This window comes from Stegodyphus dumicola, chromosome 7, assembly GCF_044657685.1.
Source record: "Stegodyphus dumicola isolate Sdum_Otavi_A_Nest chromosome 7, ASM4465768v1".
In the NCBI taxonomy this organism is placed as follows: domain Eukaryota; kingdom Metazoa; phylum Arthropoda; class Arachnida; order Araneae; family Eresidae; genus Stegodyphus; species Stegodyphus dumicola.
The window spans coordinates 159,438,734-159,456,425 of NC_140774.1; the positions used below are offsets into that span (position 1 = coordinate 159,438,734).

The 17,692-nt window shown below is 31.3% G+C and overlaps 1 protein-coding gene across 1 annotated transcript in view; it reads left to right on the forward strand.

Annotated features, from left to right (window-relative positions):
- LOC118188407 (tetraspanin-9-like) overlaps nt 1–16,605 on the forward strand; it is a 110,169-nt gene extending 93,564 nt beyond the window's left edge. The window contains exons 5-9 of the mRNA XM_035358840.2: nt 2,363–2,437; nt 2,522–2,590; nt 6,521–6,652; nt 9,918–10,004; nt 12,833–16,605. Of these exons, the coding sequence (XP_035214731.1) occupies nt 2,363–2,437; nt 2,522–2,590; nt 6,521–6,652; nt 9,918–10,004; nt 12,833–12,955 (486 nt within the window). The 3' untranslated portion in view covers nt 12,956–16,605. The remainder of the gene's footprint in view (nt 1–2,362; nt 2,438–2,521; nt 2,591–6,520; nt 6,653–9,917; nt 10,005–12,832) is intronic.
- The last annotated feature ends 1,087 nt before the right edge of the window (nt 16,606–17,692 follow it).

Sequence of the window (17,692 nt, forward strand, 5' to 3'; positions counted from 1 at the left end):
CCAGGGTTTTATTTCTTTAAATAATAGTCCTAGATGTGCACTTCTTATTATAAATTTTCACAAATTAAAATAGGTTTATGGAAGCATAGGTGCAAGACTGTGACGAAATGCTTTCGTAAATGTAAAACTTATTGTACATCTTCCGTGCAGTAAAACTTCTAATTAGCTCCAATATCCTTTAAAGAATTATCAATGAATACACTCCTGTTTTTGAAAATTGCAAAGTATCTTCAGCTCCTTGGAAACGAGATTGCCCATCGTATCTCAACGATGCCCATTTCATCATACTTAGCGAGAGATCGTCCAGTATGATGCTTGCTAATGTGTTTCGGAAAATGGCATTCACCCATTAGTGTCCAACTTGTACTCTACCATTGCTGTACTCCAGATTTTAACAGGATTTGTCGGCTGATCTGAGGCCAATCTGCACAGCCAAGAACTGTGTTGAATCTATTGTAGCCGCAGATGTCGATAATTTTGCAGCAGGGAAATCTTGCGCAGTGCAATCCACACTGCAACAAACTGTGGTGAGTTGTTGAAGCTGACACATGGAGGTAGGTCTTACTTCCTACCTCCATGAGCTGACAATGGTACATTTTTAGCAATGCTTCCAAGTGCCAACTATCGCGATAAAGCTTCACTGTCCTTCACTGTCACGAGGATGAAGTGAGTGTCATTCTGAGTTGACATAACATTTCTTAGTCCAGCGTCAAGTTTGCGACTTAACACTGACGAGATATCAGGACCAATACACCTGTTTCACTCTAAAAAAATCCTCCTGTCTCTCAGATCGATCCTTTGCCACCATTACAGAGGAATTAAATGTCTTGCAATGGATCCTTATGAGGTTGTAGTGACTTCGCGTGAAACAGTTACAGCTGGCAGATTAAAAAAACTCTAATTTTTAACGTTATACACCCTATTAGGCTACAACCCTCTATATGGGCAACAGAACAGCTGCTCAGCATAAGCATGCACTGTCATTCTGAAATTCTAATCATTTGCATATGCATAATATACCCAGTTTAAGTTTCACTTTATTCGTACGATTACTTCATGGTGTTACAACTTTCACAAACAGTAGTGTACTTTCAAACGACCACATACAATTATATTACCGAGCACTCCTTCACCAGAGATAGAACATTACTCCCCAGAAAATATGTCACTAGATTGTGTTGTATAAAGATTTAGTTGTATTTAATATTATTTTTCTATATTCCATGCATTCAGAGACATTTTATTTGCCACATTTTTTTTTTTTTTTTTGTAATTTTTTTTTTTTTTTTACTTACCAAGATTAATCTTTTACATTTTTACACTTGTTCGTAGATACAAATGCGTAAATGTAGTAAATGTATTCTTCTAAATTTATATGAAATACTATTTCTAGCTGATCACCTCCTGATAATTTCAGCAAGAAATAGATATTAAAACTGCATCAGTGAATTTTCATAATTTCTGATGCATTTAATTTGCTTGTGTATATACAGTTTTGATTTAAGTATTTACAGCAAACTTTCAATCTTAACCAAAGGTTGTGGACAACTCTACTTCACAGTATAATACAATTTTTAGTTTATAATTTTTAATTCACTATATTTTAATTTGAAAATTTTAAATTGCCTAAAGTTCCGTTCTGGATGTTTACATGAAGAATGATTGAAACCATATTCTTTTGTTAGCTATATTAATCTAGCAATTTTTTGTTCAAATCGCTGAGAGATTTTATATCAAAGAAACTTATATCGTGGATTTGTTTTGTAAAATAGCCGCAGTACACCACAAACATAACATCCATTCCAGAACGTGGAGGGAATTGAGCATCATTTAAGAATTTGCAAATCACTTAACATTTTAATTATTTTTAAAATCTTAAAAAAGAAAGTACTGTTGTTTTTACAAAGCGAATCTTGACAAAATAGAAGATGTTGCCATGCCATTTAGAGCAAATATTTGCTGTAAGCTTCATATTCGAACGATCCAGGAAAAAAAAGGGGGGGAGAGAAACGAGTGCAGATATATGCCTTGAGTAATTTTCTTTTTATAAGAAATAATATAAAACAATATTTTTTAACGTCGTATTTTAAAAATATGTTTATACAATCTATACCCTGAATTTTTTGGAAAAATTATTTGGTTTAAAAAATTGGCATTCTTAAACTATCTTAATTATTTGGCTTGAAAAAATAGAAACTGAGTAAGAAAACCAAATAACGATTTTTTCAACTGATTTTCAGTTTTTGAAAATTTAAAATTAAGGTAAAATAAGTCATCTTTAATGTTATTTTTTTTTTTAGATATTAGACTACGAGTTGAAACTTTTAGATTGCAATTTGTGTTATTTATTTTTTTATTCTAGTTCCTGCTGATAGCAGTATTGACAGTTGCTGCCGAGGTCGGCGGCATTGTTGCCTTTAACATCTTGAATTTAAAGGTAAGGCCCTGCTCCTTTTTCACTGGTAATCCAGAATTTGTTGAGTGTCAAATAATTTTATCACTGTCTTGCTTTTCTTTGTAGATGACTGATGTTCTTGAAAATGGTTGGAAAGAGGTCAACGAAAATACCAGAAATATCGTCCAAGATCAGGTAAACGATTATCAAGAATAGTGAATTTGGTTAATTTGTCAGGGTAATATTATAAGCATATTAGAATGTAAAGACTATTACATATTTCGGAGCAGGAAACATAAAAAATTCAATTGTGCCCTCGCCGGGATTCGAACCCCGGATCTTCCAATTCCTAGCTGCTCACGCTGGCTAATTAAGCCGCCAGCGCACCCAAGGGAGAGATGCAGTACTTACTTATATTTACCCTTTCACTTTAAAAGATGATTAGAGAAAGGCACCAAATCCATTCTTCTAAATCCAGGTGGTGAAAAGTTATCGACCACGCGGCCCCACTGTACAGGCAGTAGGTTTATTTTAAGGCCAAGAATCCTGAGAAAATTATGCATTCGCCAAGATTCGAACCATAGATTTTCTAATTGAAGGCTAGGTGATCTACTAGTTACACTGCGATAGCAGGCAGAAAGGGTTAAGGTTGCTATAATTCCTTATTAAGATCTCCTTTTCCGTTGCCTGAGCTACCCACATTTAAGGTCGAGATTGTGAACCAGGAGTCCTTTCGCTTTAATATTTAACACAGCTTCTGAAAGACTTCAAAATGTTCTTCGGAATGATTTCATTGAAAACTATTGTTTATGTATCTTCCGTGAAGTTAACGCTGAGCATTTTTCTCTTTTTATATACGATGTGCAAGTATAAAATAATAAATGCGAAAAAGATATATTTATTTCCTTCATTTCAATTTTGTGCACTAATTTATATACTTCATCGTGTATTACATTCATTTAATTTTATATATTCAACCTTTATATTCAAACTTCAGAATGCTGCATTGAATGCATTTATAAGAATTCAATGTATCATTCAGAATGCATTAATTTAATCGATATAATACTTAATATTTAGTTAATGAAGTTTTGAAATGATTCTTTATCTGTTCGAGCTTCAGTGTTCGATAAAAAGTGAGGGCGCCGCTGGATCGCTTTTTATGGCTACAGAGAAACGAAGTTTTTTTGGGGGCCGGGTGGTTTGTGGAAGAACAACGTTCAACGTTCCTCTATATCTTGTCTTTGAGCAGCTGAGCGGTTAAGGAGACATAGTATCTTTCCTACCTTTATGAAAGACGTCACAGTAGAGTATTAATCTGCTTGTTTATATAAAATTACTTTTAAAATAGTCATTTTACTCAAAACAATTTTGCTGAAGATTTGTTTTCTACATTCTTTAAATTATACTGCATAAAATTGTGCTTGGAATTTTGAATACTTCTATTGTTAGATTTAATAAAAAATTTTTGCTGATGGATAATGAAAAAATCTGATGTGTACACCACATGACTTCCTTGTACGGAATATTAAATTATACGCATTTTTTCTTGCATTTCATTTAAACTTATTAGATTGAATTAAACCTACTTCGCCGACAGCGCATAAACCACAATAGAATAAATGCATTCTTTAAAATTCACTTTGTTTACCATAGCGACACTCTGGCGCTAGGTTTACTTAACAGTATTATGTTTCGTTCATATTATAACTCAGAATGCACAAAATTTATATCATTTAAAGAATTATCTAATCGTTGCCACATGTTCTATTCAAATACTATAATAAAGCTAGAACTATGTATAAAAGAAATTAAGCAAACAAAACGAAAAAGAAACAGTTTTTTACAGACGATTGAGTATTTCTCATTCAATTAATTCAGTTTTCACTTCGCGACAAGGCAAAATACATAAAAACTCAAAATATCTGTATTAAAAATTACGAAGTAAATTTTAAACGCTTATTTCCTCGAAAAAATTCCAGAAAGGATTAAGCATGATTTAAATAATAAATGAAGGCGTTATCTTTGTTGTTGCGAAGCTAAGTTTCTCTAGATTGGCAACAAATCCGCTACTCAGCTGTTTTAAATGTAAACAAGAGCAATGGCCGCCATCAAATTAGGCTTAGCGGCACTTAAACAATTTTAAAATTGTTGATAATTCTAAAAATATTGCATACAGATTTACTAAAGGCATAAAACCCGTAACCGGAAGATAAAAACAACATAATTCAATGATTTTTAAAGCAAAAAATGTACAATTTACAAACATATAAGAGTAAAGAAACTGAGATCACTGAGCCGGGTAACAGAGTGGATATATTTATAAATATATTTAAATACGTTTGGCGCGGCCTATTGAAACCAAAATACGAGGTGCACATCTACATGTTATAGTAGTCTTATATACAAAATTTCAACGTTCTGAGGCTACTCGTTTTTGAGTTATGCGAGATACGTACATACGTTCGTACAGACGCCACGAAAAATTCTCTTCAGAATTAATTTTAAAGCAGTTTTTTAGTTTTTTTGGAGAAGAAGAGTCTTTTATTCTGTCCTTACGTACAGATATCACGCAAAAACATCGTTAAATTGCATTCGAAAGCGGTCAAAGTGGATATTTTCGTTGAAACATGCTGCCTGAAGCTTTTCGCGATTACAATACTTCCTTTTTACTTTGTACAAGGAAGTAAAAACGAAAGAGGAACTGGCTCTTCATCAAATATTTTTTAGAAAATAACTATATTAAAATTTATTATATACAAAGTTTATCAAATATGTAGCAATAACCATGAGTAAAATATTTGAAACTTCTATTAATTAAAAAAATATTCTATTAATTTATTTCAATTAAAAAAACCCTTAGTTAAAAAATAATCAGCCGAAAGTTTTATTTGTGAAAATGACCAGTTTAATATCAGTTCTGTCTGAACGCCGTGCAGTATTTTAACAAACAAATAAATTAAAGCGTATCCAAAATATTTCAGGCATTCATCTTCAATTTTTTTAATGTTTTAGAAGTATGAGTTGATAAAAAGAAAAGTTATATTACGGCTTTCATTTGTGCAAAATACTGTGTACCGATATATTTTATAAGGACATAAATAAGCATTTTTTTCCATAAATAACTTAAATAATCATCTTTCGTGTCATTTTATATAATATAAAGTATTGTGATTTTTTCTAAGTGTGTGTGTGTGTGTGTGTATGTGGTTATGGCAAAGCCTCGAGGGCTATCTGCCTAAGAGGAGGGATGCCTTCGTGGAGGACTTTCTAAGGGAAACTGGCTCGTATACACGTTACACATGGGGAAAACCACGAAAACGCCCATGCAGCCAGCCCGTTCGCGGGATTCGAACCTCGGACCGAACTACCAGTGTTCAGCGACTTTACCGCTCGGCCGCTGGTGGGCGATTTTTTCTAAGAAAGTCCATCACGGTTCCAGATGTGATTTTGATCTTCTGTGAAAGTTTTGAAGAGGTTAAGTTCAATGCCAGTGTTCATTTCTACTTTCAGAAAACTAATCACTTTCAGAGGTGAATAGTAATTCGATGTTTCGTCAAGCTGTGACACTAGCAAAAATTGCCGTTTAAAGATAATGTGGCTTTTAATTTTTGCTTTTTTGATCTACCTTAGTAATTTTTAAATAACTGAAGGTATATCTTCAAAATTCTCTCAATATACTTTAAAAAATGTCACGGCTTTTTAAATATATTTGGAACATTTCAAAGTCCATATGAACTTTACCTTGACCATTTCTAAGGTACATGTTCTCTTAAATTTGTCAGCAACTGGTAATTAATTTCGGATAAGCTTTTCAGCAGACGTGTACGGTTTTTGCAGCTATGTAAAGTTTACATAATTACTCTGAATGTAAGACAAACACGAACAAAATGATTGCACAACTAACTAATTCTTGATCGTCTGTCCATATCTTTGTTAATAAAATAAAGGGGCGGGCTTTGAAACTGACATTTTTAGTCACATGACACCTTACGTAAAAATACCCTAAAGTTGAAATTTTCCAGTTTATTAAGGGTTTCAAAACTGAGTTGTGGAGTATTCTATAGCTGAATATATTTATTGAATTGTGAATTTTAATGCATCGTGTTTGCTTTCGCGTTTCAGCTTCACTGCTGTGGATTCCAGGGGCCTCAAGATTTCTCAGGTATTACAGATCCTATCCATGAGAGTTGTTATACAAAACTCATTCCAGGCAGCTCCAATTCTACTGCCACAGAAGTGCGGAAATTAAATAGGGTAAGTAACTCATTCTATTCTCTTTCTAATGTCGTTCCTGTATTATAATAAAGCATGACCATCTTTCTCTTACATGATAAACATCTAGTATAAAAATTCCTTTTAAGTCTGGACTTTTAAAAACAAAATTATTTGGTAACGGTTTCATGTTGTTCAGAACTTTTCTTTCAGAAAAGACAGCATTTGTAAATTTTATTTGTATATTTGTACGTGCCAAAACGAAGATGCCTTTTAGTGAGGAAATATTTTTGAAATGGCGGGATGCTTGCAGCTTAATGCATTTATTGGGAATGGTCAAACCCATTCCGTCATTTAAACAGTTTTATCACCGAGAATGTTGTCTCTAGGATGCACTATAAAGGGCGACCGAATTGTATCTTCGAGAAAAGGGAAGCTTCGTCCCAGTTTTGATTTAAAACATTCTGAGGGACATTTACTAGGATCTACCACCCCCCTGTTTCCCTACTAACAACTTCTTGTTAGGACTTTCAGTTCAGGAATGTTTTAAGTGCCTTTATGCTGCAAAAAATTTATTACACTTACAAAAATCCATACCTTCTTCAGGACCTGAAGCCGGTACCAAGGCTATGGCACTTACAAAATGGCTGCATTGTGAGCATTGATTTCTAACGGGTGCTGTTTCGTAAATGTATTTCAAAATCGCACGAGACTGCTATCGCGCGCAGCTTGTTTCTGCCTCCATATGAATCCTAGCAATTAAGTGATTTCCTTGGAATCAGTTCTGAGTTCTTATTGTAACATTTTTCAGTTGTAGGTCCGTATCATATATAGTTTCATTGCTGAGAATTGCAATGCAGATATATCGTGCTCTAACTGGCCCGAAGTTGATGGTGTAGTAAAAAAAGAAATCACACCCGATCTTCCTTGTAGAAAGAAGAGGGTGGAGATTAACAATAATAGAAAGGGGGAAAACAGTTAAATTTCTGATCATTCTTGAAGAATCCGGAACAGTCTGTAGAGCTGTTGAATGCTGAGAGGAATCAGAATCACTAGTGCTATTTTATGTGACATATTCGCGATTGCAGTGTAATGCACAATTATCAAAAGGCCGTTTGATAATCATGTTCGAATTCCTAATTCAGCACAAGTAAAAAAAAGAATTCATATAATATTGTTTATTTCTTAATTTTTACATTGAAAGAAAATGTATTTGCTTAACTTGTAGATGCATTAGGTATATTTTTGGAACAAGAGAGATGAAAAATTAACAAACGCCTTCGCCAGGAATCGAACCACGGACCTCTGGAATACCGGCCCAGCCTGCAGAACCACTACACCACGAAGGCGCGCTAGGAAGGCGGGAGAAATACCTTACAAACTATGCTTCGAAATATGGCATTTAACTATTTTATTTAATTAATCTTCTTATGGAACATCTTCAGCCATTATCTTGTTTGAAGCTATCTCATAAGCAAGCTTTTATTTATTTATTTATTTATTTTGTATAAGCGTGGCCTAAATACAGGATCGTTTTGCAAAACTCTCGCCTAAACTCAACTCCTAATTTTTAAGATGTGACCATTATTCAATAAAAAATCAATAGAAAATTGTTGTCAATAAAAAAGAAAAGTCTTGTATCTTTTGGGGAAAAAATTCAATACTTTATATTAGTATCTGCAACTCATGCAGGATTATAAATTAAAATAAGATATTAATCAGCAGGCCTCTATGGGTTGTAGGGCCAAATTAAGTTATATTAAAACTTCAGATACAAGTCTTTTGAACTCCTAACCTGATGAAGTCAAAGTATTCATTGCGCTTTGAATTTACTTACAGTCAGCTTCTAGAGCTGGAAGTTTTGCTCTATAGAGAAAGTACGGAACATTAGATTTTATTAAGAGGGTGGTTCGTAACATTTTTTACCTCAAGCACCGCTTTCACCATTGCTACATGATATTTCCTCCCTTTCCCAAATTCAAAAATATATGTACATTTATTTAAATTATGTTATTTTCCAATGTGTTTTATAAATTAAACGTGAAAGAATATAGGAAGTGCTGATATATACCATGAGTATAATAAAAGTAGTTTTTTATATTCATAACTAAATACTTAACAGGTAAATAAATTGCATTCCACCCCCGTAAACTACGAAAATCCCCTCGATGGAGAACCCTGCACCCATTCTGTAAGACTTATATAATTTTCTACTTAATTTTGCGAAACTCTTTAATTGAAAGGTAATGTCTATTACCGTTGGAAGAAATGCCTGTAGTCAAATTTTTGGATGTACAGTGTTTCTTGTACTATTTAAAGGTCATTAATGAGTAAAATAAATTCTGTTATTATCAGTTGCAGTTTTAGGAAACTGTAAAGTGTAAAAAAATTTCTTCATCTGCAACCAATTGTGGCAGTGTGCCAATATGTAGTTTTGTTTTATAGTGGTTAATATATTCAGTTAGGAGACTGGAAAATTTGTGGCTGGTTTTCCGGAAAGAACACAGCTGACGATTCCGCTTGTGAAGGGGAAAAATGGCTCTATAGTTTATATTTTTAACTCCAAATTTTTTTCATGGCATCACTTAATTGTATAATTATCCATTACAATTTAGTGATTTAATTAGATTATGCTTGTCGAAACTCCTTCCTCGAAATTACATCTTATCTCCATGCTCTGCAGTGGTGCTTAAGTTAAATGTGGTGTCCTCTCTTCTTGCATTTGGCTGATTACTTGTTCCCGCTCTTCAGTCACCCTTTTAGTGGTGGACAATAAAAAATGTTACGAATTGCGGAGTTCCTTTTATACGTGTCCTTGTTATTTAGTTTTTAAGACGTTCAGCTTCTAATAAGTAGTCATGGTTTTAGTTCAAAATTGATTTTTACGTTTCCCTTTCAAAATTATTCTAATAGTTTACAGAGTATCAGTATATAGTGTTAACTAATTAGTTATTTAAACTACGTCCTTTCTCTCCCTTTTTTTTTTCGTTTTTACTTTCTTTCTCTCTCATTAACTTTTTGACTAAAATCCTTTTTGTTTCTCCTTTAAAAAAATAATAAAATTAATTACCTTTTCTCTCTCACAAACATTCTTATAATCTGTACGGCTTTAAAATATTGATTAAATTACGTTTAACTAATAATATATTTTTTCAAAAATTTATTACCTCTTCTCACTCAGCTAAATTCTTATAGTCTGTACAGTTTTAGTTAATTAAATATTATTTAAACTACGGTTGAAAGTAACAGATATTAAATGAAAAAGATAATAAAGCAAAGCTTGTAATGTGTTTTCTTCTCTTTCAAGGTCGGTTGCAAGGAGAGACTTCTGGAATGGTTTTACACTAACAAATACATATGGATCAGCACCCTAGGCGGTGTCCTCTTATTTCAGGTATTTATCTGGGTTTGTTTTTTAATTGACTCACACCACAATTTTTATTTTGTCTGTTTGTATGGTATATCAAAATTATTTCTGCAAACGTAACTAAGTTTGCTTAAGTTTATCTAAGCTTATCGTGATTTTATAATATGTAAAACGTAAAAACTGTTTAATACATTTAATTTATTGGGACTTTCTCGTAAGTTGGTATTCGTTGATAGCTTTTAACTTGTCGCTGTCGAGTTTTTTTTTTTTTTTTTTTTCTGTTTGTATAGGAACTCAGCGAACTTAGAAAACAAGTCACTTTTCTAGAGCAAACCATTATTATGCTTAGTTAATAAACTGTATTTACGTTTTATGAGCTTTAACGTATGCTAAACAATTATTACTAAGGACGGAAACAGCGTTGTAATAAATGGCGATGAAAAAGCAAAATATTTAAAAAATATAAATTTTTCATTGAATAATAATGAAAGTTATCATGATGGTTTCCGATATGATCGTTATTGAAAAAAAAAAGCAGTGTAATTATTTATATCAAACCCTGCTGACACCAATCATATTACTCCACTCCTTAAACTCATCGCATATTCTCAACTCTTCCCCATTCTGTTATTTTGTCTTTCTTCCTAACTTTTCTCGTAAATCGAGTTTTAATTTCTGTCTTTAGTTTAGTATGGTGAAATTATATATTATTTCAATTCAAAACTCGGTGTTTTATTGCGGTGCAGCAGTATTTCAACTTAGGTTTGAAGTACTGGCCTAAACCTCATAAATAGTTAGTAAATTCATCAATTCATTCATTTTCCTCTTTCTTTCTTGCAAATACTGATAGCGAAAATAACTACGATCCGTTAATAATGTTATATTTTGGTTTCGAAATATGTGTTATTCCTGTATTTATAAGAAATAAAGTGATTTGTCTTTGTTTTATTATATTTTTATTACTCATTGTAGTCTGATTTATTACAATTTTGTAGTATTAAAATAATAAAATAAGGTACTTTGCGAGAATATTGAAGGGGGGTCTTAAGGTAGAAAACGAATTGGAAGCCGCTTTTTTTTTTTTTTTTTTTTGATAAAACAGTAAAGGATAAAATTTGAATGTGTCACAATTTGGCAACATTCCTGTCATTAGCCTGGTGAATCATTGGTTACAAATTAGCCCTGGCACCTTAGAAGAAACAAAAAGACAGGACAGATTAAACATTAGACATTAATGTGTTAATTAAAATATATCGTACATTTTGTGCTTTACAAATTCAAAGATGCAAAGTTTTTATTTCAAATAAATACTTTTTCTGTTTTTAATTCTTCTGCATCTTTTCATTTCCACATTATCGTATTTTAGAAACTGCGTTAGTAACAACAAACTAAACTTCAATCCGCTTGAAAATTAAACTAGCATCTAAAAGTGAGTGCTATGTTTATAAAAATGTTTAAAGTTTTTCAGAAGTCACAATAAGTCGGAGGAAAAGATCATGAAATGAAATATAAGCAAAAATTTTACAACGAAATAAAAGTTAGCCAGGATTATGACAGCAGAACTTACAGTGACTGACAATACTGTCTAAACAAAATATCTAAAAGTCCTGCAGCACTGTATTTTTCTTTCTTCAAAAATGGATGTGCTTTATTTTTCGTAAGGCTATACAATAAATGCCAGTCAACAGCAGTTTTTTTTTCTTTTCAAAACATTTGCACTCATGACCAGTGGTGAGCTATGGAAGTTTTAAGAAATTAAATTTAACAGGTTATCTTAGAGAAGCAAAGCATTAAATTAAGTACTTTACGTTTTACAAATGCTGAAAATAAAAATAAGTGTGCTTGAATAAAAAATCATTTTAAAATTTAAAAAAATCTAAAAAATTAAACAAAAAGTGTCCACAATATATAACAATAAAATAATGAATAAATTTGGTTAACGAGCACAGTTTATGCCAGAAGCTGCTATAGATTATTTTTTCCTTCATTTACTTCATTTAGTCTTTTAAGATGTTCTAAGACAGTGATGATTTTTATGAAAAGGGTCTTGCGTAAGGGATAAGTTCTCTTAAAAGTTGTTTAAGTAGATTATCATTGAATCTGAAACATATTGTATAGTCGAAGAAGATCATCTTCTGATAAAACAATTTAATATCCAACTATAAATTAACTGAAAATAGACGACATTTTTCAACATTTGTTTAAATTTTAAGTTACCATCAACTCGTTTGACGGAACTTAAAGTAGGATACCAGAGCAGATCTCAATTCTCATGAAGACAGAAATTAACGTAAGTATAATTATGATATGCAAGACATATATTTTTGGAATGAATAAACAGGCAAAAAATAAAATAAAAATAAATAAATTAATTAATTAATTAATAATAAGAGGCTTGCATGAACCTCAATGAGCTGCCTAAAGCTCATCACTGCTCATGACTTATTTGAATCAAATCAAGTTTTCCAACTATTTCGCTCTGATTTTCTATTCTCACATTTAAGTTAAGTTGTGATGATTAATAAAAATTATAAAATTATAACACAGTTATTTCAAGATTTATGGAATTTATTAAAAGACATAAAAATAACTTTTGTAAATAAATTACATCAAAGCAGTGGTAGAGGGGCCAATGTTCATTAATTAAGAAAAATTCTTTTCTCTTAGCGCATTATGGTCATTTGGGAATTATTTTTATTGCTGACAAAACTACTGATTTATTAAAATTCTCCTGAAGCTTGTATTTAGTAAGTTGACACCTTTGAGAAATAATCGATGTTGATTGCGTCTGTTTTGGATTACAGGTTTTTCAAAGGAAAGGAATATTTTAACTTACTCTGTTTCATTTGTTTCAGGTTGCTAGTGTCCTCTTCGCAGTCTACCTCATCAATCAGCTTGGTCGGTCTCGGCGGTCGTCGTCCGAGTCCTTGGACATGGACATCGATCCACTCAGTCATCATCCCCAACCTTACTTTTGACTAGATCCGGCCTGGCAGGAATCTGCCGTCACTGGCTATCAGTACAGGCACAAGTATTGATGAAAACGAGATTCACGTTCTCCAAATGGGACCAAGACTCAAGAAAATGGACGTCTTGAAAGCATCACCAGTGCCCAGCCGCTTTCTTTAACAGAATGGCAAATGCAAGATTCAGTGGACGACGAATGTTCGTTTTTGCAAAATTTCATATATTACTTTTTGCTATGAAATGATCCAGATATCAGGATTGAATTCGTTTAGTCTTAAAATACGTCGTTCTTGTTTAATTTCTAGGATTATTTGCTGCTGAAAAAGTGACGGCTGGACACGAAAATGGCATACGCTTCTAAATGTGTATTGCATTTTGATACGGATATGAAACTTGGTCAAAGTATCATTTTTCTGCATGTCTCCTTATTCAGATTTTCACGAATAGGTTTAACGTTATTTTAGGTAAAGTTGTTCTAAGCAGTATATAAGGTCTAATGATGTCATTGAAACAACCAGCAAGGTAAAAACAGTGCTTTGAAAATAGTCATATCATAGTCTGAACAAGGGAATAAGAACTGAACTTCTCCCTCGTTAGTTAGAAGGCAGTAATTATGTGGTATGAAAAGCACGAGAGTGTGCCAGAAAAAGTTTTATTCTGCGGAAATAAAAATATGACAATTATAACTTTCAAATGGGATTTTATTCGACCCTGAAGTAGTGGTATTTTTATGAAATGAATTTGGAATATTTGCATTTTAAAAGTCTTCTTTTTTCGTACATTTATCTCATACTGTCAGATTTTACTAGCTTTGATCTGCATGCTGGAAAATATCTTAATAGTGATATATGACCTAACATGATAGACACTTCTATGATAAAATGTGTAATTATATATCGCCTGTGATATGATGTAGTGAAGCATCGCGATTAGACACTATACTGTGAAGAATCTGTGTACAATAAACATAGATCATAGATAATCTTCATCTGTTAATTTGATTAACAAAATTTCTTTTGATTTTACGATTGATAACCTAATTCTGGTAAGCAATTGATAGCTTTATTCCATCTTCTATCCTACTGACAATGTAAAGAAACAAGAAAAAATTATTTAGGATCCTTTTCATATAAGGCTAAACATAAACATAACTAATTCTAACTCTTCCATTTTAAAGTTATTAGTTAGTTAACCAAGAATTTCCTGTACTTCAGACAACTTATCATCTTCGCAATTTAACTTGAGATCTAAAGTTCTAAGGAGCACAGATAAGAGGTACACACAGGTAATCAAACTAAAAGTTTATCCACGCTGCACTTTGAAAATGCATATTAAAATTGACAAAACGTATCTATCACTACACGGGACACATTGAGTATCTGCACAGCTCGGTTTCAGTTACTAACGACCACTAAGCATAGAAGGTGACAAGGTCAGTTAGATGGATAGGAAAAAGAAAAGATATCCTGGTACACTGCTAAAAATTTTTCTTTAAATTATACATTCACTTGCTATTTAAACGTCGCCCTAATATGCATTCTGATGAGGCTGATGCAGAAATAGAAGTAACAGGAAAGAATTAATATAAAAAATAACGTATTGTTTAAAGTAACATTTTCAAAACAAAAGCATGAGGAAAAATTTAAACCTTATGAATTAATTAAAAAAGCCAAATGTTTGTAAGAAATAGTAAAAGGTTATAAAACATAATATTTATAATTCTGAAAAGAAGCAATGAAATTTTCATTGTTTATGTAATTAGAAAAATCTATGTGTTTGGATCTAAATATAATCAGATGGTACCATTTGGGAGATATTTCTCAAAAAACTAGGAATATTCAGCCTTTCTCAGAAATATTACTGTCTGCGTATTTAAACTCCAGATTCAGCAATTGTTAAATTTGAATGGGATTTCAGTAATATTCAATGAAACAGTAACATTACAGAATAAGTAAATGGCATTAGTTAATTTCTTGTGGATGATAAATTATAATTGATACATAGAAATTAAGGAAGTTATGTTATATGATGCCACGCTTCTCAACATTGTAAATTCAAAAATCTAAAGATTTATAAGAAAGCATTAAGCAATTTATATAGAGAAAACCAAATATATTCGAATATTTCGAAACACTTACCGGAAAAAAGAAAACACTTATCACACAAAATGGAAAACTAGGCAAGAGAAATTAATATTTAAATAATTTTAATAGCTTTCTTGCTTTGTTAAAAAGAGATTTTGAAATTCTACTTTAAGATATTTATTATGTTGTTCAAATTTTAGAATAAGGATGTTCGAATATCGGCAAAATAGAAAGTAAGGGCATTTCGAAAGAGGACAAGGGAAAACAAAAATAATGAATTTTAATTTTATTTTCCTAAAATGTGATATTAATATATAACATTATGTGATTGCTATCATAATAACTTCATTTGATGTATTAAAATAACTGTCAAGAAAATAGCAAACCTTCGAATCAAAATTTTTATGTCCAAATCAATCCTAAAATTGCCAACATGTGGATATGAGCCAATTTTATCCACATTTTGGCGACGCATAGTAAATATATTCACATATTAAAAATGCAAGGAACTTGCTCTTGATGTAACAAAGAGGGCAAAAATCTGAAAGGCTGCTAAGAATTCGTTCTTTAAATACAAATTAAGCGACAAATCTTTAAACTGGCGCAATTTTTGGCGCTTTTACAAAATTTTACGTGTGAGATAATAAAACTAAAACAATTTTCCCAAAAATTATGAAAAATTCTTAAAAGTTATCTAATATATAATGCATTGTTTAGCTAAATTTAGTTTTAGACACTGGGAAGCATCTACACCAGATAACCAAGTTTCACTGTCTCCTAACTTGCACTTCTTCTCATATTAATTTGATATTTTAGAAGCTAATAATTATATTACTCATATTCCTCATATCGTTCGAAGATTTTGTAAATCGAATTTCTTTGTAAATTATTGAGTGATCGTATTTTTTTAGTTAATTTCATCTTATGTTTTGTCATTTTAAATTCACTTCATATTTTCATTTTAAACTGAAATTTTCAAGCTATATACTTATACTTTCATTACAAATTATTCCTGCATTTTTTAGAAATTACTGAAATAAGGCTTCTTCCGATGCAAAATGACTATTTTAGAGAAAAAAAAAACATATTGTAGATTTTAATTGAACTTCAAATTCATCTCAATTTCTTTTACTTGCCAAAGAACAAATGTAAATAGATATTTTTAGATAGATTTAGAAGTATATATTCTTCTTTACATATATGCATAAAAGTTGAATATTTTTCACATGCAAAGAAGGAAAATAAAAGCGCATATATGTGTAAATTCAGATGTTCTTTAGTTTATCTTTTGACAGTTGTATTCAATTGTATTCTAGTACAACAATGGATTTATTTTCCTGCTTTCATTTCAAAATTTATGGATCATAGATTAAAAGTAAATGTTCTTAGTTGTACATTGGTTAATTTCTCAATAGAAAATCAAGATTCTTCGAAACGAATGGTAAAAAATATCAAGATATTACTCAAAGAATAACAAGTCTGTATTTTGTAAGACCGATTTTATCCGAGTTGTCTTGCAAATTTTGTATATAATGGTGTGCAATATTTATATGTAATAAACACATCTCTTAAACTGACTTTGACTCTTTATTTACACCAAGATGGGAGAGCTTTACAAAACTGGAAGCACAGAGGAAAATTATTATACAAGCCCTTAATTATTTTGAATGTAACAGATTTTACTGCTATGCATTATATTTCATGAAATAATCTAATAATTAAAATAAATTTAAAATTATTTAAACTAAAAATACAGGTTGACGCACAAAATTTGCTTTGTTTATGACACATTTATTTATCATCGAAATTTTATAAAATTAATGCATAGTTAACTGCTTGAACATGAAAAGTGATTTTACCTTTGCATTTGTCAAAGTACACCTTTGCATTTGTCAAAGTACACGTCTTCAGAAATTGCACGACACAGCTTCTCGAAAAGAGCCTTGAGTTGCATTACATTTAAAAGGTACCACCAAAATATACATGAAAATGTATTCGTGTCGCCATTAATCTCTTTGTTTCTCAAAAATAAATAAATAAAATTACTACTTTAACCCTCTATTCAGCATTCAACGGGTCCTTATCAGCCATCTGGCAAAGTATTGTTTCGCGACAAATTAGAATTTGTTACTGACATTTGAAATCTAACGGATTCTTCATGAACAGAAGCGACCGAATATCCATTTTTAACATTCAACATACAACATAAAAAATTATGGTGTGATTTAATTGTATAGCATGTTATGCGCCATTGTGTAGATTTCTGTCTTTCGTATGCTTTGTTTTCACACTTTTGGCTTACGTTGTACAAAATATAAACTGATGAATCTGAGAAACCATTTTCTTGTTTTTCTAAATGAAACTGGAAAAACAGAAGATCTGAAAAATACTTATTGATTACAAATCTTAACTAATGTAATTAAACTCTTTAAATTTTTTTTTTGAAAAATCCTTATTGATTACAAATCTTAACTAATGTAATTAAACTCTTTAAATTTTTTTGTACAGATTTAGCTAGAAGAAGCTGTTTCTTCTGATAGGGTTCGAAAGGGAACTTGTTAAAAATTTACAGTAATTGAATAATCTAGATTGTTAATGAAAGAACAAAATTTTTGACTAGTATTGAAAAAATAAGTCATTGAAAACTATAATATGAAGTTTAAA